Source organism: Pyrgilauda ruficollis, unplaced genomic scaffold (genome assembly GCF_017590135.1).
Source record: "Pyrgilauda ruficollis isolate IOZ18807 unplaced genomic scaffold, ASM1759013v1 scaffold39, whole genome shotgun sequence".
Classification (NCBI taxonomy): domain Eukaryota; kingdom Metazoa; phylum Chordata; class Aves; order Passeriformes; family Passeridae; genus Pyrgilauda; species Pyrgilauda ruficollis.
The window spans coordinates 904523-931441 of NW_024525378.1; the positions used below are offsets into that span (position 1 = coordinate 904523).

A 26919-nucleotide genomic window follows, 5' to 3' on the forward strand; every position below is an offset into this window, starting at 1 on the left:
AACATAAACATCAATATTCTAATAATATTAGGGTAGGAAATTGAATAAGCCATAAACTTCTATCTTCACTAATGCCACCATGCTTTGTAGTGTTGCTGAATGTCACACTCAAGGAACAAACATTTTCCTTGGCAGAACTGTCTCAGTTCTGTCATTTTGTAAAGCAGCCTGAAACACAGAAACCTCCAAACTAAGAAACCTATTCCTCTTGTTTTTCAGTGTCAAAGCCATGATTCCTCCGGGGGAATGCCTGTATGCTGGGAGGAAAAGGAGGAAACCCATTCAAAAACAGTTAAGTATCATATTCATCAGGAGGCATCTCCCTCCAAACATATGGGCTAGAAATGAGGTAGAAGAAGGGCTGCCTTCCTCCTGTGGTCCACTGACACAGGAGAGACCTAATCTTCTCAGCAATGAGAAGCCCTCGTCTGGGAGGCTGGCTCTTCATGGATAAGATGTCTCCAGGAAGGATGCCAAGCCTGGCTCAAACCATCCTTACCCATCACTGGGCATCCCAGGAGGAGGCCAGTGCTGGTTGTGGTGGGTACCACGGTGCTGCCGTGGAGACTGGAGAGGGACAGTGCCCTTTCGTAGGCAGAACACACCGGTGCACTAAATGTCAGCTGGGCACTGGGTTGGAGGGGTGGCTGCCACCTTGGTGCTTCCGTGCTCCCTGCCGCCTGTTCAAGGAGCTTTTTGAGAAGCCATGTGTTGAGTGGCACCAGAGCACTGGCATTGCACTCCCCCCTTCCCCTTTCCTGGGCTTAGCCTTGCTTGGGGCGTTGCTAAGTCCAACATGAGCGAGCCAGGAAAGTGGGTCAGCTCAGCCAACTGAAAGAGCAGACTGGTGAGTCTCTTTTTGCATATAGAACACATCATTTTCAGACTTCTATTTACTATGGGATCACTTTCATTAGGAGAAAAATGGGAGAGAGGAATTGTATATGTGAAGGCAAAGCAGGAAAAGAATAAATGCAATGGAAATTTGTTACTACAAGATGCTTGAAATGGGAGGGGGAAAAAAGAAGTTGCTATCACTCAAATGTAAATGAGTTCCAGATGCCATAAGCCAATCTATGAAATAAAGCTTTTTAATGTAATTGTCCCATATTTTCTGTGTTACACTTGATTATATGATTGTGAAATGCACATTTTTACCGTGTTAAAATTATGAACTGGCACTGATGGCCTTCATACACAATTTAAGGATGAGAAGGTAACTAAAATAGATTTCCCTATTTTCAGTTGTTGTGAACTTCTAAAAATAACCCACTTGGCTTAAAATTGTACATATTGGTCTAAAGTCAAAGGGGAGTTTCTCTGAATGTTTTAATGACATCTGTTGATATTGTTTGGATTTTGGACAGTATTTGCTCATGAACCACTTGTTCCCACTTAAAAAATTGTTTCTTTTAGTTTAAAATTTATCATATTTCAATAGACAAAGATAGTGGCATAAGCAAATCATTCTTCCTGCAAAAATCCTGAGTGTTGAATTCAAAATGTATGTAAGATATCTGCACTACTGTTTCAGTATGGATGTGGATATTTGATTTGATAACAATTGCAAGAGGGATGGAACATTTCCAGTACATTAAATTACCTCTATGCAGAACTGTTTATGGATCATTACTTTTGTGAAGAAGGAAGGAGACTTGCAATTGCTTTGAGAAACATTAAGCTTATGTTTGGAGTTTACATGCTATTTAGAACTCCTCTCAAAGATGACTTCTAGATAAATGAATGGCTAAGAAAACTACCTGCCAACAAATCATGGAAATGACCTCATTAGCCTTTTTGGAAGTTCTGGCTTTAATACTCTCAGAAGAAAATTCTCACTTACTTTACACAACCAAGTTTTCTTCTTGGGAACCATTGCAGGTAATGCTGCCTTGAAAATAACTTTTCTATGATGTTGCAGTGCAGGTACCTGAGCATGAACTTATCAAGCCAGGACACGAACAATTTTGATTAAGAAACATGGGTTAAAAAAAGGGGAACAGTTTGGATTGTTAGAATACTGAAGTCCCACACTGGAGACAGCAGTCCATTTTCTGTGGTTAGTTACTTACCACTTGCTGAGGATGATTTCTCAGTTCCTAGCAACACTGGTCTCTTCCTCAAACCTTATCTGTTTGTGGGCTTGGTCTCTGTTAAGCCTTTCCTGTGCTTATTCCCTCACTTGGGGACTTTCCTCTAAAGAGGCTCTGAATGCCCCAGACCAACTGGCTGACAGAGCTCCTTTCCTGGTCTGTGTCTTTCAGTCCTTCTGGTTTTACTGACATTTCAGGACTCCGAGATTACTGTCATGCTGCATTGAATAATTTGTCTTGAATTTAGAAGGGTAGACAAAGCCTATTAATTGAGCAGCATATTCAACCATTATTTTAATTCCATCTTTGTTATGGCTTTTTTCTCTTGTTTGACAGCACAGCACTTTCTCCTCCACAGCCTTGTTGTACTTTCCCCCTTACCATTCTGCCAATGAATCAAGGTAGATACTGGCACCTGTTCTGGGAGGAGTATTTGTTCAGTTGTAAAACCTGATTTTTCAAAGAAAATAAAGTTGATGGGTGTTCTTTGGCCAGTCCTCTCTTTTTAATGTAAATAGTCTCTAGAACTTACCTTTCTTTTAACAAAAAGATAAGTCAGCTCAGGTGCCGGAGTGTGAGCAGGATACTTGGATTTCAGTAGGGATTCATGGATTAGTGCTTTTGAAGGTCAGAATTTCAAGGACAGAGGTGCAGCTTTCTCCTCTGCAGAACAACTGGGACACTTATATCTCCCCATGTTCAGTGCATCCCAAGAAGCTAACTCTCTGACTCTGCATAATCTTTTCATGATCAGACTGTCAACCAGGTGGTGATCCTGCAGCTGGCTTTTAATCCAGGATATCACAGAATGATATTGTTCATTATGTTCATGAATATTTTTCAGGCACAAGAATTTTATTCTGAGGTGGTTTTCCAGAACAGTAATGAAAATGTATAAAAAAGCTCCATGGGAGAATACAGAGAGCCACAAGACTCCGGAAGAATGTGTGGAAAATTTTACTGGGAGGAGCTAATATGCTTCAGTCTTGCTTTCTACACAGAACTAGCAGAGGTTATCTTCATTAGTTTGCCATTCTTCAGATAACAAATAAGGTTCAGGTCCTCCTTTTATACATGCAAGAAAATTTAAAGATTATAGCTGTTCTCATTTTGTGCCCAAAAACATCTAAACAAGCCCCATTAAACTAGCCCCATTCTACACTAAAGAATTCTGGTGTTTATGGACACAGGTCAAACACCTGGAGCTCAGACAGATTGAAAATTTTCCATCAGATATGCTTTTCAGCCAGGCAGCCGGCATTTTGACTAAAGGAAACATTTTCTACCAAGTGTTTATTTCCTGTGGAAATCTAACATTTTACTGGTAATTCAAGCATCTGGAAATTAAAGTGATCTTGTCTTTAACCTCAAGCTAAAATCACTGTGTTGAAATTAAAAGTTAAAAGTGCTATGCAATGCTTCAGGACAGTTACCATTTGAGAACTTCAGCCACTGCTTCATCTCAAACCCTGGCATCTTATAAAACCCTCTCCCTCTACAAAACATTTCTTGTAATGTTTTACAGCTCTTTAAAGGCAACTACACCTGTCCTAGCTCTGAGTGTATCTATAACTGCTCCACAACGACCACTTCAGCCAGAACTGTGCCAGTGCCAGGGTAAACAGAGACCTTGGGAGGTGCAGCTCTCTCCTGCTTCCTAATTCTAATTTTAAGACCCTCTGTGGCATAGCCCTTCCTCTTACTTAGTACCACACTATCCCTCCTCTCATCTGCTCCGCTGATCTTCTTATGTCTACTTGACCATTAGTTCTGCTTTCACCTTTCCTTGCTGTCAAGATGCAGAAGAGACAGAGGAGGTGGCAAAGGGCTGCCTTTTCTTCAAGCAGCTTTCTCTCATTCTGTCCTTTTGGTCCATAGGACATGGTGAACATCCACACACACACATGGCTGCCACTGGATCTCAGCTCTGCCAAAATTCCTATACAATGTCCATGGCCAGCTCAGTGACTGAAGGTGCTGGTCAGTACACTCATGATAATCATCTGTTGTTACTTTGCTCTCAGTCTATCTGTCACATCTCATGGTCTCTCTTCCCTTCCCCTTCCTACTGAAAGCTTGCTGTCACGGTAAATGATTAGACCTTTCTCAGCTCAGGTCTTCTGCTGGTTTAACACTGTGGCATACTTATAAAATCTATTCAGGGCAAAGTTTTCATTAACAGGGTAGGGCTCTGCAGAGGGTAGGGAGCAGCAGACAGAGCTGTAGTTGCAGGAAATTCCTCTGCGAGCTCACCAAACTGGTTTACACTAGTGGCGGTCTGTGTGTCAGCAGGGCTCTATGCCTTGTGTACCACCAGAACACGAAATGTTCTCCCCACCCACTCCCACATGGCTCCCACTGCACAGGGACTGCTAATGTGGGGTCTGCACAGGTACAAGTGCTTGTGACCACTGGGCAGTTTAACAGTGTGAAGAAAGAAAAGCCAGATTTATTCCTTGAATTACATGTTCTCCTTTACTATAGCAGTGTTATATGGAAAGCAGAGTAAATGAGGGATCATCTGATGTCTCCTACGTCTCTGTTTACAGTTTGACAATCCTGAGTTTAACATGAATGCAACAAGCATCCTCTACTTTCAGCTCAAAATAAAGGCTAGAATTTTCATTTGCCTCAAGGCAGCCCACTGAAGATTTCCCCTGCCTGTGCCTTTCTGTTTATGGCTAGCTAACTGAGCCTTTCCATGGAACTCACATTGTTTAAAATCACATCCACTTGGCACCTTAACTACCATTTACATCTAACCCCTGTTTGTTTGGATTCACTCCCTTACTGAATCATTTCCTTGAGTTTTCAGGAAGACTCTGTCCTCAACTTTCTCCCATAGTCTTTTTACACCATTCCCTACCAACTTCTGAAAACTATTCCTTGTATTCAGTACAAAGGCAGACCACCTAATTGCTTCAAAGCATTCTTCTCTGGGATAGAGCAGTCATTATTTTATGTGATAAATAGGCTTGAACAACTTCTATTTCTATTTCATGTTACTCTTGGCAATTTTTACCTCTTGAACTCATCAGCTTAATTTTCCTTATTGTAATTAATTTCTTCTGTCCTACATTGCTTCCTTGCTTCAGCTGGTTTGTCAGATGTAAAGACCAATTAGCAAAGCCTATGTTCTTTAGCTTCTGCTCAGCTGTAGGCTATGTTCCCACAAAATTACTGCCCTCCATAGATCAGACATCCTTTCAGTGTCATAGGATGGCCGAGCCTCAAGGTTTACTGCAAAAAATAGTTAGCTCAGAAAAAGTAAGAAACATTTTCCTGCTTTGTTGATTGCATTATTTGTTCTCATATTTCCTCTCCCTAATATAGGAAAGTAATTCATTTATCCCAATCAGCAAAATCTTCTCCATGTGTTTGGAAGCAACTCATTGTGTTATTGAAGAACCATATATAAATATTGGCAATTTTGAATGAAATAGCAGAAATTATGTATTTTCAGTGAAATGAAAAAATAATTATTTCTAACTCAATTTTTTCCCATCCATTCTGTCCACTGATGCTGTTCTCTTGAAGTGAGGTTCTCAAAAGTAGCAATGAATTTTTCATACCTGATTTGCTTTAAGAGGTTTTCAGTTAGCAGCAATCACACGTACAAAACTGCTATTCAAAAAAATGATCTTTTTTTTTGCTAATTCCTAAGCACAATTATTTTAGAATTACAACTGCAGTGGCAAATTAATACTCATGTAATTCAACACCTTAACCACCTTATGATTGAAAAATGCAGTAAATGTGTGTAGCATGAAAACGTAGCAGCAAAGCATCACAAATACTTAGTTTTTACTCTCATTGTCCACTGTCAGCCAGCTACTTAAGATTATGATCCTTGGATTCAGTGAGGTGAAAGTAGAAGCTCTGAGCACAACTGTAGTCTTCTTACTTGCCGTTTCCTGTTCTTGAGCATCCACGCAGTTTACGGCTCCAGTGTCCCATAGCTCATGCCTGGATAATGCACTTGACTACTGCCGTGTCCAGCAATAGCTGGCTACTGAAAGGAACAACCTTCTCAGCCTCCCACTCAGGGCTTCTCACTTAATGGACAAGACTGTGCTTCAGCACTGAGCACCCCCCACTGTCACGCTGGAAATAAGGTCCCTATTTCTGTGTGCAAAAGCACCAGCTTTTTCCTTTACTCCCTCTTGAGAGCATCTTACACCTTCTCCAGGAATATCAGTGGACATTCCAAAGCTGAGGTTCCTCATTTGTCATGTATCTCATCATAATAAATTTAGACAACAGCTCTTCTAGGTTCTCTGGTACTCTCCATTACATAAGAGGAACACAAAATGGGGATGGACTTGCTTGGCCTAGAAAGCTGAGTAACTTTCATCTCCATGTTTTGTGAGGAATACAAATTTCCTCAAGAAACCAAATTCTTATCTTTGTTATTACTGACGTAAGAAGGTAAAAGTGAGAATGTACACAGGAGTTTTGAGCTTGAGGAAAGAACGTCTCTTCACCTTGCCTTCCATACTTTTTAAACTCATGTTTAAAGACAGACTCTTTATTCTTAATTATCTCCTGACCCACAGGTTGACTTTCAGTCGTTAAATGGAGGGAACTAAGATGCTTTGAGTGAATACAGTGGGTATTGAATGGGTTGATGCATTAGTCACGGTAATTTCCCCTGCTGTTCTGCCCCTCATTTGTACAGCAAAGATGAGAAATTGTTTTTCCTGGTGCTGGCTAGAACATGAAGATAGTACCCACTTCCCTAAGGTGAGAGGTCCTGAGTAAAAGATACCAGTTCTTCACTTTTTGCCTGATATGAAAAGAGAAGACAAACCCTGTGTCTTTGCACCTTGGCAAATGCAGAATGGTAAATCTTTTTTTGTCAGAGGACAGAGACTTTAAAGATTTTCATAGAAGCTAAGCAAAGCATTACTGTTATCAATTAATTGCATAGAGCATCCCAGTCTCTGGAAGTAAAACAGGTAATTGAAAATGTGTTCTCCACCACAGAAGGCCTGCAGTTGGGAACGAAAAATCAAATCCTTCGAAGAGACACAGAGACCGTCTGAATGCGGAACTGGACCACCTGGCCAGCCTCCTTCCTTTTCCACCTGACATCGTATCGAAGCTGGACAAACTTTCTGTCTTGCGCCTTAGTGTCAGCTATCTCCGAGTCAAAAGTTTCTTTCAAGGTAGGTTTCCTTAAGCATCCCATTAAAAGCATCCTTCTAATTTATTGCTGCTTTGTACTAATCCTGATTAAAAGTAACAAATGGTATTATATTGATAAAGACAGAGGGAAAAAATTTATTACTGACCTTATTTTGTGCATGGGATGTTGCACTGGAAATTTCATTCATTTCCTCTTATGTAGTTTGTGTGTTTTTCACCAAATAGTGGGATAATGTCCATCTTTCATCAGCAGGCTGATGAAATGGGAAACCACAGATGTAAAATCACTAAACTGGGAAAGAAGTTTGGGGCAAATGTAATACCTGTTACAGTTTGAATTCTCTATTTGAAGCTGTTGTTATGAAAGTTCAAAACACCAGTTTAAATACAATGTGAAAGTCAAGCAACTGCTGCATAACCTATGTTTGCTGTATGCCAGGAGGAAATGGGTTCACTTGAAAAGCAAAAATTATCACTGTCTTTCAGGACAAGAGAGATTCAAAGTTTAAAGTGCTGAATAAAGCTGTACTAGGCTACGCTTCATTTGTGCAGTTGTCTGGCACAAAGCCAAATGTGCATTTTCAGATGCACATAAAAAGAATTCTTCCAAATTTGAAGATGTTTTGAGTTGCTTCTGTTGCTGAGGAGTTCAGAAGAGCAAAATACAGATTCGTGATTTAATCATGGAAATTATCTCTAGAATTGTTCTAAAAAAAAAAAGAAAAAAGTCCTGTGTATGAAGGAGTATAATTGACCAAAACTTATAGGTGGACTGCAAAGATATACATAAGTATTTTTACGGACATTATTTTTCCTTTATTACTCTTTATTATTTCTTCCTGTTACTATTCCTTATGATGATCCTTTATTTATTTTTTTCCTTTTTTTTTAATTAAACTAAAGAATAATATCAGTTGGTTGTCTGCTTGCTTTTAAAATGCATTTTAGTATAAAAGAAATGCCGCCTTGAAGAGATTTGGCAGGTTGCAGGGTATTTTACGAGGCTGACATGAGATTAAAAAGGGTGATATCACTGATAGCAGGAGCCTCCCATGTCAGCTGTGGCAGGTGGTTGCCCAGCCTCCAGCATCCTGCAGTTTACAGAGTACCTCTCTTAATCTTTAAACACGTACCTGAGTGCTATGGCCTCTTCCTCTAAGTCTGACTTTCGTTTCTCTTGCATTCACAAGCAATAATATCTCTTCAGCTGCCTTTACTACTCTTCTGCCAGACTTTCTAAGGTCCATTGTCTCCTTTTCTTAAAGGGATGAGATAAAAAGAAAACAAGTAAAGGCAGGCTACATTATGTTGAAATATTCTGTGTTCCATGTTTTGAGAGATTTCATTTAATTTAATCCCCAAATTACCTAATTGAACACATAGTTTGTGTTCCCTTCATTCTTATTTTTAAATGTTTACATCACGAAACTAAGGTTACAGAAAGCATTGTTTATAGTAAAGGAAGGAAACTACATGCCATTTTAAGACAAGAGAGCAGGCTGGAGCTTCAGAAGGGTGGAGTGGAGGAGAGGTGAGCTGTGGAAACTGAGCTGAGTGAAGAATGGTTGCAAATATTTGGGTAAGGGCAGAATCTGCTGCATCCCTCATGAACATCATGATCTACTTACTTGTAATTCTGGAGAAAAAAAGCAGGATCTGTTTGTTTGTGGGTGTTTTTTTAAGCAAAAACTTTAGTAGCAAGTCACCTAAAAGAGCAAACAAGAATATTCATCCCAGCATTTCAATTTGTTGTGATGAAAGAGGATAGAAGAGCAGAAATGGATTGTTTGTGGCTTTTTAAATCAAAGGATGACACTAAATTGGGAGCTTATAAACGTTCTGAGGACAGAGAACAGACCAGTGGCATACAGAGATGTTAGAAAATTGGATAAAAAAACTATCTGGAAAAATGGCTTAGTAAATCTGTACTAATTCACTCAGGGAAAATTAATCCAAAGAAACTGGTGTTCAATAGAAAAGACAAACCTGGAACAGAGACCATAAAAACAATAACCGAAGAGGGACAGTGGTCAACAAGTTGTTCCATGCCTGTAGTACGGTATGTTGACATAAACAAGAAAGCTAAGTGTGGATTTTGGTCTGTTTGCCCAGAGGCAGCATGTCACTACACAGGAAAGTTATAATCCCTCTCTGCATGAGACCAGCATGACTCCATCTGGAATAGAGCTTTCTGTTGTGGGCATCTCCTGGTCACAAGGGCATTAGTACATATTAAAGGGTTTGGAATAAACACAGGCAAGAAGTGACTATGAAGTTGCATGGGCAAAAAAAAAATAACAAACAAACAAACAACCCCCAAAAAACTAAAGTTCACTCAATTTATATTCTCCAGCTGTTTGTCTTCATAGGAGAAAAAGATGAGAAGGGAAGGAATTGCCCAGGATATTTTAGAGTGGCACAATGGAGGAACCATGATATCCAAGATGAAATTTGGCTTGAATATCAAGCAAAACATATCTGTAATAAATTCTGTTCAGCTATCCAGTATTCCTAAAGTGGATGCAGTGGTGATTCAGTACATTCAATTTGGTAGTGTGCAACGGACAGTACTGTGCATCATTTGTTAAAAAAAACAAACTATTCTCTGAGTTTTGAGGAAGTTAAGCTTAAATTTCAGGTTTTTAAAACATATTTTTAAGAATATTGCTTGCCATTAAAAAAAAAATAAATGAGTAGTGTTACTTGACACATTAAGTTCATATGTGACATTGAGTATTCAACCCACAACAGGTCAGCAATTCCCATGCCAATCACAGTGGCACACCTTCAGCAATGCCAGTGGTTTCTGGGCACACTCATTCACTTACCACTAGGTGTCCTTTTAGTAGCTACTCTGCCATAGTCAGCGTGCAGCACAAATGTATTTATGAAGATCAGTAGCCAACTGGAGGGAGTCACCTCACCATATTGACCTCAAGTGTGAAAATGGTTTTGCAGAGAATTGGGTATTAGTGCATGGAGAACATCCGTCATTCAGTCATTTATGCACATTTTAGTGACCATTAGAGGTTAGCACCTTGAAGCATATGACCAGTTCATCTTACTTGAGTGATTTAAGCAAAGGCCTGGTTTCTTTCCAAAATTGAGACCTGGTTGTTGACACAGATATTCCTAGGATTTTGTTTAAGTCATTGTGGTGAATTCTCTCTCTCATTCTTAGAAATGTTTTCTTTTCGCTGTCTACTTGTTTAAGATTCTCCATATCTCTGTTATCAGTGGGCAGAGGCTCTATTAATAGCCCTGCTCCCCCCAGGCTACAGACATTCAGTCATTTTGCATTTTCCTGATAAGCACTTCAAAATGGCTTGCAGCAATAACCTTCCAATCTCACCGGATTTTGTGTATGAGGCAGCTGGGTCTGAACCAGGGTCAGTTGATGACTGAGAGACATCAACTGCTGCAGGAAACTGTGACTGTCATTTGGCCCTGACAAAAACTTGCTTTGGGTGGGGCTCCTGTGAGCATGGAGCAGCACTTAGTGTCTGTGACCACTTGAGTTTGCTGGGCCTCTGTCTTGGACATGTTCCATCTCGGTTAATTGTAGTCTGTCTTCCTTCACCACTCTTGACAACATATCCTTTAGTACTTTTTGTTTCTCAGTTTTTTCACTGGTGGTCTTGCTCCACTTCAAAACCAGCCCCATTTTGTTGGTTGTTTAACTTGTTCCCTTCTAGTACAGGTAATGATTTAGTAAATAAATGTCAGAAGAATAGCACCTTGTCCTTTTAACAACTCAGGTCCTTTCTGAGAGAGAGCTAATTTATGTTTCCCAGTCCTTCTAAGGAAACCAACTACAACAATTTAGACCAACACAGTTACAACTAGGGTTATATAGCTCCTCATCTTTCAGTTCTTAGTGTAAATAACCTTGTATCAATACTCAAATTCCACTCAAACTTTTCCTTTGACATCTCATTAAGTAATGTTAGACCTTTTAGCCATAAGCATTTCTGATAAATGATAGATGATGCTGAGTATAGTCTTAGATGGGAAATGTAGAGACCTCAATAAGGACGAACAGTTTTATTTCAAATCCTTTACTACATAATTTATATAAAGCATAATTTAATTCAATAGCTTGTTATTTTGCCCATCTGGACATTTTTTGCATACACACATATACATACTCAAAAACAGACGTGCATGAAAGCACAAAAGCAGTGCTTTCCTGACAAAAATCTCCCTCCTGTATTGTTTTGAATCTCTGTGTTTATTGCAGACTTCAGTGCCTTCTCCATATTTATTTACTTCCAGACTCCATTCAATTTTGAAAACTTAAAATCTGATAGATTTGTGGATGACTAAATATGGACTGTAGAGAGTTACAGATGAACTCTGTGAATAAATATCTTATAAGTTTCTGTAAGCTTTACATTTAAACTGCAATCCAGATCTTTGCAAAATTAGTGACAGTCAAGCATGGAGACATGTTGTTTGACCTGCCTTAGACTACAGTTATATATAGATTGTAAACTGACTTACAGTAGAGTTTGAGAAATTTGTCTACAAATGTTAGTTCATCTGTTTCCATACAGAATTAAAAATTTTAGGAAACAAGCCTGTAGTGAACCTTCCTGAGTAAAGAATAAGCTATGCCTTAACCTGAGGGTTATTGTCTAATATTTTTGCAAATCTGCAACATGGCTGATTTAATACTTTCCTTTGCTATCCCTAAAATCCAAGCTGGAAGTCTCCTGCTTCAGTTTAAGCCCTGCTTCTGTAGAAAAAAACTTGTTTCCATTTCTCGTGGCACCTCAGCTTTTACAGCTGTGAAGGTGATCCTAGCAGATGGAAGCAAAAAGAGGCAATAAACACTAAATATTTTTGCTTTCATTGTCTGTGCCTCCCCTTCTACTGAGTAGCAGAAATCTATTTTCCCAACCTTGTATGGTTAAAGGGCTTCCGGCATGATTTTTATAACCTTCCCTTCCTTGCTACGTCGGATACTATACATTGGCTTTTCAGTTTGTCTTCTTATACATTTATCCTTTATTTTATTCATTTTTAAAAGAGATTTTCTGTGAGCTTCCAGTCACTGAAGAACTCAAGATTTTGTTAAGGCGGTCTTTTCTTACATTTCTCATTCTTCGCTGCCACTGAGACAGTTTACAATTATGTCCTATATATTTTATATATATTTGCTGAAAAACCATCCAGCTTCTATTTCCCTTAGATATGTGTCTTCTGAGATTTTTCCAACTGTACTGAAGTCTCCCTCCTGTTGGTCTTCTGTCTTCCAATGCTGTGGCTTGGATTGCTGCTGCTGCAACCAGCAACCGTTTATTCCAGGATTTCCTGGTCACTTTCATCGAGCTGCCCTGTCTCCTTCTAACCCATTTATCCCCTTCAATTAAACCTTGCATAGACAAATATATATATAGATATAGATATAGATATAGATATAGATATATAGATATATAGATATATAGATATAGATTTTTAAAGTTTTTTTTATTTTTTCCCCTTTTCTGACAGGGTAGCACACACTGTGTGGTTTCTGTCATTCTTCTGATTTAGCATTTATGTTAGTGGGTCACTTCCTTTTACTCATGTATGTGTTTGGTGTGATCCAATTCCCATCAACATTTATCTTAAATGGAAATTGAATTTATTCCTTTTAAGAAGAAAGCAACGAAGGATTCCTCCCAGCTGGCGTGGTTTTCAGTATCCTCATTTACTTGCAGTGTGTTCCAGATTTGTTCTCCTCCTACAGTGTCCATGGCTGTTACTCTCCTAGGTCAGAAGCATACTACTGTGATTGAGGTTCCTCAGGTTCATTCCCTAGACTCTTTAGGCAATTATTTATTGTGATAATTGGTGACATGCATGACACTCCAGCGACACAGATAATTAAGGTCTTAAAACCTGAGATGGGTAAAGAAGCACAGAGTGATCTTGCTTTTAGTGCATAATCTGCAACGTAATGCTACTCAGCAGTGCTGTAGGAGTGCTGCCTACCTGAACCAAAGCTCCTGGTCTGCGGTTCCATGGTTCCTCTGCAGTGCTTGTACTGTGGTCCTCAGACATCTCTTTCTACCCCACCATCTCTTCCTAATAATTCTGTTTTCCCAGAGTTTTCTTTTCAAACTCTCAGTAATTATTTTTTTTCCTGGAATGACAAATTCTGCTTCTTTGGTATAAATATGTTTTTTAGATTTTACTTTACATAAGCATGGCAAATTTTTCCACAACAAGATTCAACTGATTCTTAAACTAAGTTCATATGGTTGAACTTACTGTTACAATTATGGCCTATATTGGATCCATTTCCATGGGAAAAATTAATCTTTTATTTGTAAGCCAGTTTCAGTAGCCTGAAGCTTTCCCTTAAATTTAAAACCATAGTCTTAGTGAATCACAGATTCACAGATGGGCTGAAGATGCAAGGAACCTCTGGAGGTCATCTGATCCAAGCCCCCTGCTCAAGCAAGGTCACTGAGAACCAGTTTCCCAAGACCATGTCCAGATGGCTTTTGAATACCTTCAAGGGTGGAGGGTCCACAGTGTCCTTGGGCAACCTCAGCCAATCCTTGGTCACCCTTACAGTGAAAATGTGTTTCCTGATGCTCAGAGAGAACCTCCTGTGTTTCACTTTGTACTCGTTTACTCTGATCCTGTCACTGGACACTTCTGAAAAGAACCTTGCTGTTCTTTCCACGCTTCCTTTAGGTATTTATACACGCTGATGACATCCACCCTGAGCTTTCCCTTCTCCAGGCTGAAAAGTTCCAGCTCTCTCGCTCTCTCAGCCTCTCCTCATAGGAGAATTGGTCTAGTCTCTTCATCATTTTTGTGTTCTTTCACTGGACTCTCTCATGGTCCTTTATAATGGATATATTTAGAAGAGATATAGGAAAAATTAAATAATAAAAAAAATCTGAAATAGTAATAGATACTATAAGAAAGATTTATAAGATGCTTAAACCAACAACAACAACAAGAAGGAGGAAATTATACCTCATTGATTCCATCTCTTCATTCATTCCCACCTATCTTTTCTTGGTATGACTTATATATTGATTTCCATTATGTAAATAATTAGAGGCTTTCAGATTGTCCTCAAACTTCTTTTTTTTTAAATGAAACCTGTACTTTGAGACACAAATCAAGGATTCAATTTGTGTTCCTCTGATTAGTTAGGGTTGAAGTTTATACCTTGAGTCAAGAATTCCCCAATATATTTGAGTTTTTTGACAATTAGAAGTTTGGGTTTTTAAAGACATCTTCTACTGAGTTAGAGCATTCTCAGTCCTGTCCTCTGAAACTGAATGTCTGAATGATTTATTTCTTAGAAGAGAAATGAGGACTTTTCTTTATTGAACACCTACAAAATATCTTTAGCATATGCATTGCTGTAGTCCACAGTTGTAGCTTAATTAGATTGTAAGCATTTGGGCAGGTTAGGTTTCTTAGGATAGCATATTCAATGGCTTGTACTGAAAAGAAACATTCATTGTCAGAGTGGCTAAGAGGTAAAGTTATTCCTGTGGCTGTGTTGAACTGGCATATTCGAATTGCACCAGTATTTGGAGTGTTTTGGCCAAAAATGGACTGTTCATGAAAAAACATGGAAAAAACAGTAGAGATTTTCCACTCTCTACTGCTCTTTAATTTTACCATCTTTTAGCAATACAGCAACTGATAAAAGGAAAAACTGTTCTTCTGCGTAAGTGGTATATAAGTAAATTGTTGAAGGAAGACCTACTGTCTGCAAATCAAGTGCTAAAATACTACTTCAGTGAAATTTTAGTAGAAGTGTCAAGACTTTAAGCAGGATAGCTGCATTCATCCATCCCTGAGATCTCACAGGACTTCTTTCCAGAGAAGCCACTGCAAATTGAATCTCCTCCATATTACCCATTTTCAAACATTATTTTGGCTAGATTTTTTAATACATTTAATTGCCAGGGATACCATTTTATTGGGACATATTTCTTATACTAATGGGTCAATATTTTCTCTTCCCCTTGTTTCCTGGGAACACAGTTCATTCCATGTGACAAATAACTGAGGCTGTTTTGTACTACAGGTCCTCTTACCTAACCTGGAGATCTCTCTGTCCTTGGAAGGCCTTTGCTGATTCTTGCAGGAGAACTGTGTCTGCTCTTGCTGCCTTGCTGTAGGAGCATGCACCTCCTTCTCCTGGCTAACTTTCTCTTTAGTTTCCTGCAAACAAAACGGGTTTTGTAGGATGAGTGTTGATTTACAAGCAGGATTTTCTTCAGAATGAACCTATATTCAGGAAGAACAAGACAATTTAAAATTGCTTGAATTCCCATAACCTTTGAAGATCAAGGGAACCCATCTGTGTCATGTTCTGAGACTGGCTCAAAATTCAATACTTATTTATTTGAGTAATAGCAAATGAAGGATCTTAGTTTCAGTTATAAATAAGTTTCAGATATTTTCTGGTGCTTCTTGGTGCTTGTGTCATGTGCTGTGGGTTGTTTATATTACCAGAGCTATTACAAACTCAGAGCTGTTAGGCTGATTCAGTCACCTGCACAAGAAAGGCTGGACTACGTGGATTTTATGCTGTCCTTGGGAAACACACCATCATTAGGATTCTTCTTTCAGGATTTCCTCTTGTAATTCCAAATCTGCATCTCATACAACTTTTCTGTTGCTGGATACCATCCAAATGAGCATCCCTGTAGGCTTCAATGTTTCTCTTGCTATTATCAAGGCTGATTAGAAAAACCAGGGAGCTGGAAATGTCAAGGGACATGAGAGGAATCTTTGTTAGAATTCTCCTGAGGGCATTTGGCACAGGAAGAGTTCCACTGTTTCTACTGACAGCAGAAGTCCACTCAGGACCAGACACATGGTCAGCCATGTACACGATGCCTGATTTTGTAGGTGTTCCCACAAACCACAGCTTCTACATTGTTCCAGTGCTAGGGGAATTCCCAAAAATACTGTGAGCCATTGAGTGTGGGTCTTCACCTTTCTCCAGATTGCTCAGTCATTCTTAAACCATTTTGATTTGGTAGGCTTTTGTGCTCAGTGCATTTGCTTAATTCATACTGTGCATCTCATGTCCCATAGATGTAAATGAATGCGGCAAGGATGTGTAAATAAATGTGGTAAATGCAAGTGGCAAGGAAAAATCTGGGTCCATCTAATCCAGGAGACTGATATACACACTGCCTTTTGCATTCAGTGATGTTCATCTTGCTTGTGCACTGTGCTCGCTTAATCCCTGCTCTGCAGCTAAGACCCTTCTTGGCCCAGCCTGGTACCAGCTGTTGAAGTACTCTCACAGCCCTGCATGGCTCAAATTCCATTATCCTGAGCTATAAGTAATGGACTTTCATTGATCTAATTCTCTTGAGTTAAATTATGTTTAGATCTTGGAGACTGAGGAAAAACTTGGACTTCAGTTCCACTATAACCCATGTTTTCCTTGGATATGGAAACAAGACTGGTTTTCATCACAAGAAAAATGGCATTTTTACTTCAGAACTTGCTAGCAATTTCAGTGACTGTAGAAGATACTAGCAATAGTTTTGTATCACTTATGCAATGGATAGGAAGGAAAGCATTCCCCCAGGCATGAACTTTGGCTTGGTTTACACTTGTTCTCAGCTTCATGAGTGATTACCATCTCTGAGAGGAAGCATGTATCTTTACTGTCAAGAAAATGATTTACTTTGTTTCTCATTTTAAACACAGATATGTTTTAAAGGAAAGACAATACCTCTTATCCAACAGAACAAGAAATTTAGTTTGGCATATTGTAATTGCATAGGACTTTGAAGACAAAGAAGACAAATAGTCTTCAGCTAGTGAATAGTGTGGGAGATTGTCCTCCTAGCTTCCCTTCTCACTTTCCTACTGCTGACTTTAGGGCTACAGCAGATAGTAAAGCCCTGCAGAGAACTCTGATACAATGCGGATCACAAAATCACAGAATCATTTCGTTTGGAAAAGACCTCCAAGGTCATCAGGGCCAGCCTTTGACTAATGACCACCTTGTCAACTAGACCATGGCACTAAGTGCCACGGCCAGCTGTTTATTGAACACCTCCAGGGACTGACTCCGCCACCTCCCTGGGCAGTCCATTCCAATACTAAATGATTCTTTAGCAAAGAAATTCTTCTTAATGTCCAACCTGAACCACCCTAAGTGCAGCTTAAGACTGTGTTCTCTCATCCTGTCACTGATGGCCTGGGAGAAGAGGCTGACCACACCTGTCTACACTCTCAGGTGGTTGTGGAGAGTGATAAGGGCCCCCCCGGGCCATATAAAATACGACTGGTTTCTGCAAAGCTTGCCTCCCTTTGCTGTGTGATAGCCCTACAGTTTGGCTCAATGGATCACTCTGAAGGACTTGTCTTCATTTAATTGTATTTGGTTTAGTGTCTTTTTAATTTTATTAGAAAGAAAATCCCATGTGACTAACACAGATGCTTCTCTTCTCTATCTAATGTAACAGTAACATATTAGTCAGTGCTCTTAAAGTTCCCCACCATGAAATGAAATGCAAGTGTTTTAGATGAGGCACAGCAGGCTTCCCTTTATAAGTTCAGTTTTAATTTTATTACACTTTTTGGTGCAATACTGTAGATAATATAACTGACAAATTTTATAAAATCTTGACACTAAGTACAACAGTGTTGCCAAAGTATGTATCATATGAATTTACCATGTCCCTAAAATTCTATTGAAAAGCCCTCAATGCATTCCCTCTTTCTATCTGCATGGAGTATATCAAGTTGAAGGTAAATAGGAAGTAAATATTTGTTATAATAAGTAAATGTCCACTATTCCCATTTACCTCTGAGCCTGCAATATAAATTGGCTACTTACATGTTGGAAATATCTGAAAGAAGTTGAGAGGCCTGAAAATAAGCAAAGATCAGATCTAAATCAAAACAAAACCTATTTTAAAATTTTCGGGTTTTTTCTAGTCCATTGACAACTTCATAACCACTTTCCTAAACATATACCTGCAAAACATGTCACGTTATATTAATCTTATATATTCCCCTGACTATTTTAAGATCTGTGCAGAAAATGCTATCTTCTCTATGTTGGTATTATGTTGTATATCAGTGTCAGTGAAAACCTGTCACAAACCCTCTATATTTTGTTCCAAATAATTTATTAAACCATTGTTGTGCCATTAAATGATCCCTACAAACCTAGTATGGGAAAACAGCACAATAAATAATGCTTTATGAAAGCATTTTTTGAGAGGATAAATAATTCAGCCTTAATAATGTATCTTGAGCTGGTGAATGTAAGGATTTATGTGGAGAATATTCAAATATGTTATTATAAGGACCATAACAGTACCTGGAGAAAAATGAAATTGTATTTCTTCTTTCCATACTTTTTCTATGCTGCATTTACACTGCAGCATATAGGAAAAGGCTGTACATCTCACAACAAGTAATATTTGAAGAGGAAATTAGCAATATTTGAAATTAATAATTCTTAGAGGTGCAGTCATGCCAGGTGCAGAATGCTCTCAAATTATGATGGCTTATAGAGGTTTTGATTGTTTTCAGCACTTCCTCAGGACCACCAGAACTGTATTAAACCCTAGAAATGTAGGGTTTAATGTATGTCCTCCTAATGGAAGAGCCCTTTCTTCTAAGCCAGACATACTCAGTAACATGTCAGAGAGTCTGAAGGTATTGCACATTGCAACATACACTCTTCATTTTTATTGAAGCTTGCTTCATTTTCTAGTAAGCACTTTAGAAATTTTTAATAAGTCTGGCAGTAAGTAAGTGCTGTATCATTTCAGGACAGTGATACACCCTACATTTGTTGCTGCCAATTTATGGTTAGGAAAGCAGAAACAATGTCAGTTTGAAGGTTACTTTGCCATCATACCTTTAAAGCATCATGGTGTAGCTGACAGTATCTTTAAAACCAAGGTGGCTGAGATTGTCACCACTGTCAACATGAGCTGGGAGGAGAAGTCAGTTTCTGGACAGAAGATGTGCCCCTTGAAGCAGCACTTAGTGCAGGGACACTGAGTTCCAAGAGGTCATTTGGAAAAGAGGAATTTATTTATCTTGTTTTTATCTAGTCAAGTCAAGTTAAGTCACAATCTCCACACAGGGGTAGCTTGCTTACTTTGGATATTGTAGCCTCAGCAGATATTCTGTCTTCTGAGTCTCTGAAGATTATGTTCAACCAGTGTGGTTTTTCCAGCCAGAGAAAAGCTGGAAACTACAGTGTTGTGACTCTTCATCACTCTCTTGCCAAGTGCCAATACAACAGCATGTGAAAAACATGTTGGGGAAGACTTTCAAGCTGTAGATTCCTGTGCCCTGAGCTGCCTGTATTGGAGACTGGGAAATGCAACAGAAAGTTTCCAAGAAAAGAGGACATTGAGAAACTTAATCTCCTTTTCCACTGAGGCAATTTGCCAGGAAAGACCTACTGTAGGCAAAATTTGGGCAAAAAGCCTCTTCTCAGAAAACAACAAGTTTGGTTGGAGAGGAAACATAAAGACAACTGGTCATGTCCTTAATTCCTTATTATGTTTTGCTTAACCTTGGCATCAGTGGAGTAATACAAGCCAGGCTTTCAAAATCGGTCCCAGTGTTTCAAAAAACACATCGCCTGAAGTTAAATGTATTTTTCAGAATCATAACAAAAATGCCATTGAAAAGGTTAAAGCCTGGGAGGTGTGAAGTCACACCATCACCACACCAATAATTTGGCTGGAGAATGTTTTGTGCTAGCTAAATTGAGGACCAACTGACTATATTATAGCCAGATTAGAAGTGGTGAATGCTGCTGGAGGGAATGAACACTCAAAAGTCAACTTAGATCTATATGGAGATAATGTGATACATATGAACAATTTGGGGGATTTTATCAGTGTGCTTTCATGTTAAGTTTTAATTAAATCTGCCAGTTTTCTCTTTACTTTTTATTTTTGCAGTTTAACTTGGTGACTTTCCTTCCCTTCCACCTCTCTTTCTCTAGCAGCCTTTTTAGTGATAATCCATCTAACTTCTTTGTAAAATTTTCTTTTTTGTATCTTCCTCTTCTGTAGATTTTCTTGTTTTCTCCATACAGATTTTTTCCTCCCTTGTCTTTTCCCATCTTTGCTGCAACATTCTCCCTTTTTTTTGTGTGTTCCTTGCTCCACTCCTAAAAACTTTTGGTTACATCTGCCGTCTGCCGTTCCAGAACTGGATCTCCATCTCCCCTCTCCAGTAACTGGTTTTGGTGGGAAAGCAATGATGTCCTTTTATTTTTTTTCCCAACAAAACATTATTCTAGTCTCCTATTGGAAGAAAGCAGAACCAGGCAAACCTCTTTTCCATTCTCCTCCATGAGGGCCTTTTGCCCTAAGAGATCTGGGTGTGGTGAGCTCAGATAGCCTGCTGATGCTTTCATTGCATGGGCCACAGGGAGGGGATGTACCTTTCATTCCCTCCCCTACAAAGAGCCCTACCACAGCGTCAAGATGATGAGAATCACTGAAGAAGAGGGATGAGCCTTAGGGCGGGAGGGGGGAATAAATAATGGCTTGTTGTCAACCCTCCCTTCTGCATTAGGCTGCCAGATGATTGCTTATTCCTTGCTCCCACCCACACGCTTCATGCCACCACCAGCATTTTTGGTCCTTTGTGGCTGAGGTTGTGGGCTAGTCAGCTGATGAGTCAGCTCCTGTAACCAGTGCTTTTCCAGCTCCACATGGCAGGGATAGCTTGGGTGGAAGAGTTTCAGCCAGCACTATCTGCGTGGAAGATGCGGGCTGCTTGGGCACGTTAATTGACTTATTTAGAATTTCACCATTCTGCAAATAAAGGGCAGGTTTCCAGGAGTGTGCAATTCATCTCCTCTTGCTGTCTTCACATATGCTCTGATGCAGGAAGTTTTGAAGCTACACCCTGTATACCATCTGTTAGCACAGGAGTGTGGAGTGAATGGGAAATTCAAACTTTGAATAGGTCAGGAAATTCAAAGTTTAGTTCTCACAGCAATTAGCTGCATGTTGGTCTCAGATGGTACCGTAGCTCATCGGGTTAATGCACAAAATGAATCTTGCGCCACAGCTGAACTTGGCACTGGGACTGAGTGGGAGAAGAGAGGATCAGAGCTCCCAAATACCTTTGTGCCTCCTCAATGCTGGGCAGGCCTGGGCCTCTTTAGTGCTTCCCAGGGGTCAGAACACCCTCCGGGAGTGGCGCATGCAGCCTCTGGCAGCTCATGTCAACTGGGGAACATCTGGCCAATGGAAAATACATCAGGCAGAAGAATGTTCCAGCTGCCCCGTTCCCAGCCTGCCCCATCCTGCCTTGACTCCATCAACTCCCGGCTCTGTTGCCGTGGCTGGAGCACAATCGTTAGGTACTCTAGCTCCTTCCCTCATTCTCCACATCGGGCAAAGGCTATGCTGTGCTGGGACAGGCTGTATGAACCAGCACATGTGGAAGGCTCAGCCACAGCTAGTGACTGAACAACTAAAAATTGGTTTTAAACTAATTTCTACAGCTGCACGATTTGCTGTCCTTCTCAGTCTGCCTAGTATGAGCATATTTCCAGGCATCCTTCAGTGGTTCTGACCAAGCTAGACCTTAATTTACATTGCAGTAGCAAAACACTCTTTTCCTTCTCTTCCAGACAAAATCTGGCCATTTTCAAGTATGTACAGTGTGTTGGGGCAGAAGGAAGAGGGTGAGGGTAGAAGCAATTTTGTGAGTATGCTTGTTATAATTTTTACAACCGAATTATTCAGAAAGCTTTAGGTTTGAGTCTAATGACTGTAATTTGTCACAGTACTTAAACCTATTTCTAATGAAAGAATACCTCTTAGTAGCTATTTAAGGTCAATTTATTAATTAAAAATGATTTATGGCACACTAACCTGAAATTGTTTGATTTTGGATTATTAGTTGGGGTATCAGTGAACCCTATTACATTTCTGTGGATAATTTTCAGATTAAATAAAATCCTCCACAAAAAGAAATTTCTCGGGATAATTTTCAGATTAAATAAAGTCCTCCACAAAAGGACTTAAAAAACCCCATATATGCAGATTTGCAGCTAATCCAAATTACTGGATGCATGTTCTCTTATATGTACAGATCTTTCAACTATCAGGTGCAAGATATTAGGAGCTGTGGAGGGAGTGAGGAAAGCTTGCAGTTATTATTTGGAAGTTGGCATATGAGAAGTCATTGTTTATCCTGATTTCACTGTACTAAATTACTGACTAGTTCCTCCTCTAGGATTGCAGATCCAGTGGGACTTAAACACATATATTAGCTGCCTGCTTCCACCTCCTTAGAAAATGGAGCAATTGACCACACTGTCTTTCAGCAGGAGAGGTCATGTTCTTGAAAAAAGATTAGAGATATTTTGCTTTCATATAATAAGAGTTATAAAAAGGACTCTCAGAAAGGCAAGAACTTTTCAGATACCAGCTCTGTGGCCAGACTGGCATGCAGAACAGAGCTGAGCAGCAGTATTCTAGCAGCTGTTTATCCTCAAATGCCCATACCTCAAGTCACTCCTGCAGTTAACAGTTATTTCTTTGCCAATTGCCTCCAGAAGAACAGTGTAATTTGTTTGTATAGGTAAGGTAGCTCAACAGCATTCTCACGTATCTCTTTCCATAGCTAGAAAGGAAACATTGCCACGTTAATTAAATACTTGCATTAGTATCCAGTGCTGTTTTTCTCAATATAAACTTCTTGTGCTTCAGCCAAAGTCCATAAATAGGAGCAAAGTCTGCTTAGGCAAGAGTTGATCCTGTATATTTTTCATTTCCATGGGAAGTTGTTGCAGTGATAAGTGAACGGGCACAAGTCAATAACATAAGACTAAAGGTAACATCTTCAGAAGTCTCAGAACTCTTTGAAAGTGTGACTTATCTTCAAAAATGCCTGCAGCTTTGTCTGCACTGGTACTGTTAGAGGTCACTCTAGAGGCTGTCAGCACCCCCCCTCTATAGGCTGGTGTCTCTGTCTCACCCCTGCACCAACACTGTGACTGAGCTGAGAAGCTGCAGTGATGCTCGGCACCTGAGCCTGAGCCTGCCTCTAAGATGTGAGTGCACCCAGCTCTGACAGTGAGGTCCACCAGCAGTAAAGTCACAATTCTCTGTCCAGCTTCCAACCTAACTCCTCTCCATAAATATAGGCCAGACCTGGAGCAGAGATAAGGCCAATTTTGGGGTGTCATTAATTTCATATCAAAGCTGGGCTGGAACGTTATTTGTGTCAATGAGAAACTGCAATGAAGTCGGGAGAGGACCTCTTCCAGTGCTGCATGAAGATACACATCAAGGTCAAGCCTAAAATGTAAAAAGCCTTAGCTTTGGATGAAACCAAGGGTACTTAACAGCCTGTGGCTGCATCTCCAGAATCCCTGAAACTGTCTGCAGCATGTATGGGCACACCTCAACAAGCTTTCACCTGTTTAGTGTGTCTAATAATAGCAATGAACTTGCAGGACAGTGCAAACTGCATCCCACACTGTGAATCCTCAACAGGCTTAGTGCTGTGTCCTCATTCCTATTGTTACTTTATTTAAGCTGGATTATAAAGCTGGTTTGGGCAAGCCTGTTTGTGCTGCCATTAAATGAAATGTGTCTGCACACTAATCCTCACAAAATATCGATGAGCAATATAGCCACCATAATTTTTTTTAATTGTAGGTTTCAAGGTAATTTAACAGCTTTTCAAAACTTTATTTCAGGTAATTAGTGCAAATAATTAATGATGAAACAACAACGGTTGCTTTCATAGCGTTAACTGCTTGTGAAAATAGGCCAAACCCCCCATTCATTGGGTAAGTTGACTTACCATAAGAATAAAAATATTTTTAACATTTTTCTTTAAATTCCCCACTGCCTCTTGTTACCCAAAGTCATTCCAGCCACCACCTGAAAGGCATGTCCATACATTGGTAATTTGTGGGATACTTGGCTAAAATAAAGTAGACTTTTCTGATCTAGGAACGAGCTCTGACTGGAATTTATTGTAATTTCATAGTATTCCTTCAGAGTCAATTCATAAGCCTTGTTCCTGGTTTACTATTTCCATATTGTTGTGTTTCTAACAGTGTGGCAGGGAAATGTTTAATTCAGGGCAATCATATTTGTTGTTTATTGAATCTAGTGTTTGTTTGACTGTTTATCATGACTTTTAAATATCTTAAATATCTTAATTAGCATCATTCACAGTAGCACATGGACCTTAAGACAATAGAAAGGAAGGGGCTAACTAAATATTTGCAAAAGGTGCCAGTATCATTTAAAAGAACTGTAGAGCTATTTAGCTTCAGTTTTTATCTCATTCTACTCAGGCAACAACATTCCATCCAGATAAAAGTTGAAGCTATATGTTTCTTCCCTGATCAAACTGAAATAAAACAGTCCCACGACATATTTGGGGGAATCCCATATGATAATACACGTGTGCCTTATATCTGTGAGGGTTGAAAGGATGAGCTGCCTCTTTAAAGAGCTTCCGTGAACCTGTATTGTAGTAAGCTCTGGTAGGCGAGGGGTTGCGTGACTGCAGCAGACTCATTTGTGACCTCAGAAAAGTGGTTATGAAAGTGATCTCTTGATCAGAGGAATAGAGCTCTGCTGCCTGCCAGACCAGCAATGCAGAAATGAGCCTCCTCCCTGCAAATCTGCCCCGGCAGGAGAAAAAGCGCTCCTTTTTTGGATGCAGCGTAATGATTCCTCTGAAAAATTCTTGGGCTTAAAACAAAGTGTGCTCTAGAGTACGCACTGCCTCCAGTTAAATTTCACATTTTTTTAAAACATGCAAGATCATCTTTGCTTTTTGCAATTTGTAGTTTTCACTTTCTTCCTCAAACCTACTCCTATTTTCCTTAGTGTAGAGCTAGTAAGTCTTGTTTCAGTGGTTACTGGTCTGACTCTGGCAGTAAGCCACAGTGTATATCCAATGGAGATCATACTGTTACTGGTGAAAATGCAATAGAAACAAATGTTTATGTCACATGATGAGTATAAAACAGATCTGATGAATCAGTAGGTAAGAAATCACTGGTTTTCATCCAGAGACCTGAGACAGAATAAGAAGAGTTAGAAATAATTTATGTGTCATGATTCTCCTCATACACAATACTCACCTGGCATTGATCACTCAGTGAAAGCTGCAATTGGCTATTACTGCCTAGAAAGTTGAAGGCATAATCCTATATGGCTCACAAATGAGATACAAGATTCCTGTCCTTATCCTATAAGGAATACTCGTTATTTCTTTGGTAGCTTGCTATGAGTCAAGGCAGTAGGCACTTTTGTAGGAGTCAGACTTGCCTGTTCAAGTCAATGACACATACAGAAGAGTTGAAACTGGAGAAAAGGTTATATTTTATTAGCTAGGACTTTGTTTCTGAAGCACAGAACATTGGTTTTCCTTATCTTCAAATGGGACAAGTCAGATAAGAACTCTGTGCCCGCCTTGTAATTTTATCACTATATCTAAGTATTCTCTGGTTTTAAAAATTGAAAAGTAAATCAAAGCAGGCAAAAAAATTACAAACTTAGAGCCTTTAAATGTCACCTTTCCTGCCTTTTATAAAGACCTAATTTTTTACTATGCTCAGAAAATTTGAAGGTCTTAATTCTGGCTGTTGACTTAGGGACCATGGCACTTTTAAGAAACTTAATTTCTCTGGTGGTGAAAGGGAGAGAAAATGTAAGCCCAGTACTGGCCTGTTTAGGGTCTTTGGCATCTGCTTGGGATCTTTTTCTGAGTATGGAGCATGGTTGTCAGGAAAGGCAAAGCAAAACCTTTGTGAGGAAGTGAAAAATAAAGGTTACTGTAGCAATAGAATACATCGTGTGCACGCATTTTATACTTCTGCAGAAGGTTCCTGTTCTGCAAAGGAATTTCTTTTTGAACAAACCATAGTGTCTTCTCTTCAGGCCCCCTGTCTTACAAGGGATTCCAGTTGGGAACCACATCCATCTGTTTGGGTAACTTTGCAGAACTGGTTTTTGAATGCATACATTAAAATATTAATGTGGATAAAAACACATTTAAGAGATCCAGGGATTGTAACATTATGAGTTTAGGCTTCTGGCAGTTCTGTTGTCAGATTGTTCTTAATTTCGAGCTTTTAGGTAAGATTGTCATACTACAGGTTTTCTTCATATTTCCAAAAGGTTCTGGAATACAGCTCAATATTTTAAAACTACCCTGGAAATTGATTCTGAAATAATTTAAAAAAAAACTTTCAGATAATATCCCTGATGTTTCCCTTGCCCTTATCTTGTCTCAGCACGTGCTCTTACTTCCTGAATTAGAAAATCCAAAGCTTAAGGACCTCCTCTCAGGCATATTTTTCCCACAGCACATTAGGTGCATTTAACTTCTCAAGGCTTCCTGCAGTCCATGTCATCGTGGCAACCTCCACAGGCAGCAGAAAAGGCCAAGCAGAACAGCTCTGCCTTAGGAAGAGAGCACCGTGCTCTGTGGGGTGTGTGTCTGTCTGTCGTTGTGCAGCAGTGTGCCGCGATATCCAGTGATTTAAAGGTGGAGATTCCCATATTTCCTCTGTCAAGCATGTTTGCTTCTTTAAAGTCCACTGGAAAGCAAAGGTGTCTTTGCCTTTAATATTGGATACAGTAAGGCTGCTATATAAAGCAGATATTAAAGAATTGTTCTTATGATATTCCTGACTCTAAACTGTTGG

General features: G+C 39.5%; 1 protein-coding gene across 1 annotated transcript in view; it reads left to right on the forward strand.

Moving 5' to 3' along the window:
* The first annotated feature begins 223 nt into the window (after positions 1–223).
* AHRR (aryl-hydrocarbon receptor repressor) overlaps positions 224–26919 on the forward strand; it is a 62495-nt gene continuing 35799 nt past the window's right edge. Inside the window, exons 1-2 of the mRNA XM_041476710.1 lie at positions 224–291; positions 7080–7261. Of these exons, the coding sequence (XP_041332644.1) occupies positions 230–291; positions 7080–7261 (244 nt within the window). The 5' untranslated portion in view covers positions 224–229. The remainder of the gene's footprint in view (positions 292–7079; positions 7262–26919) is intronic.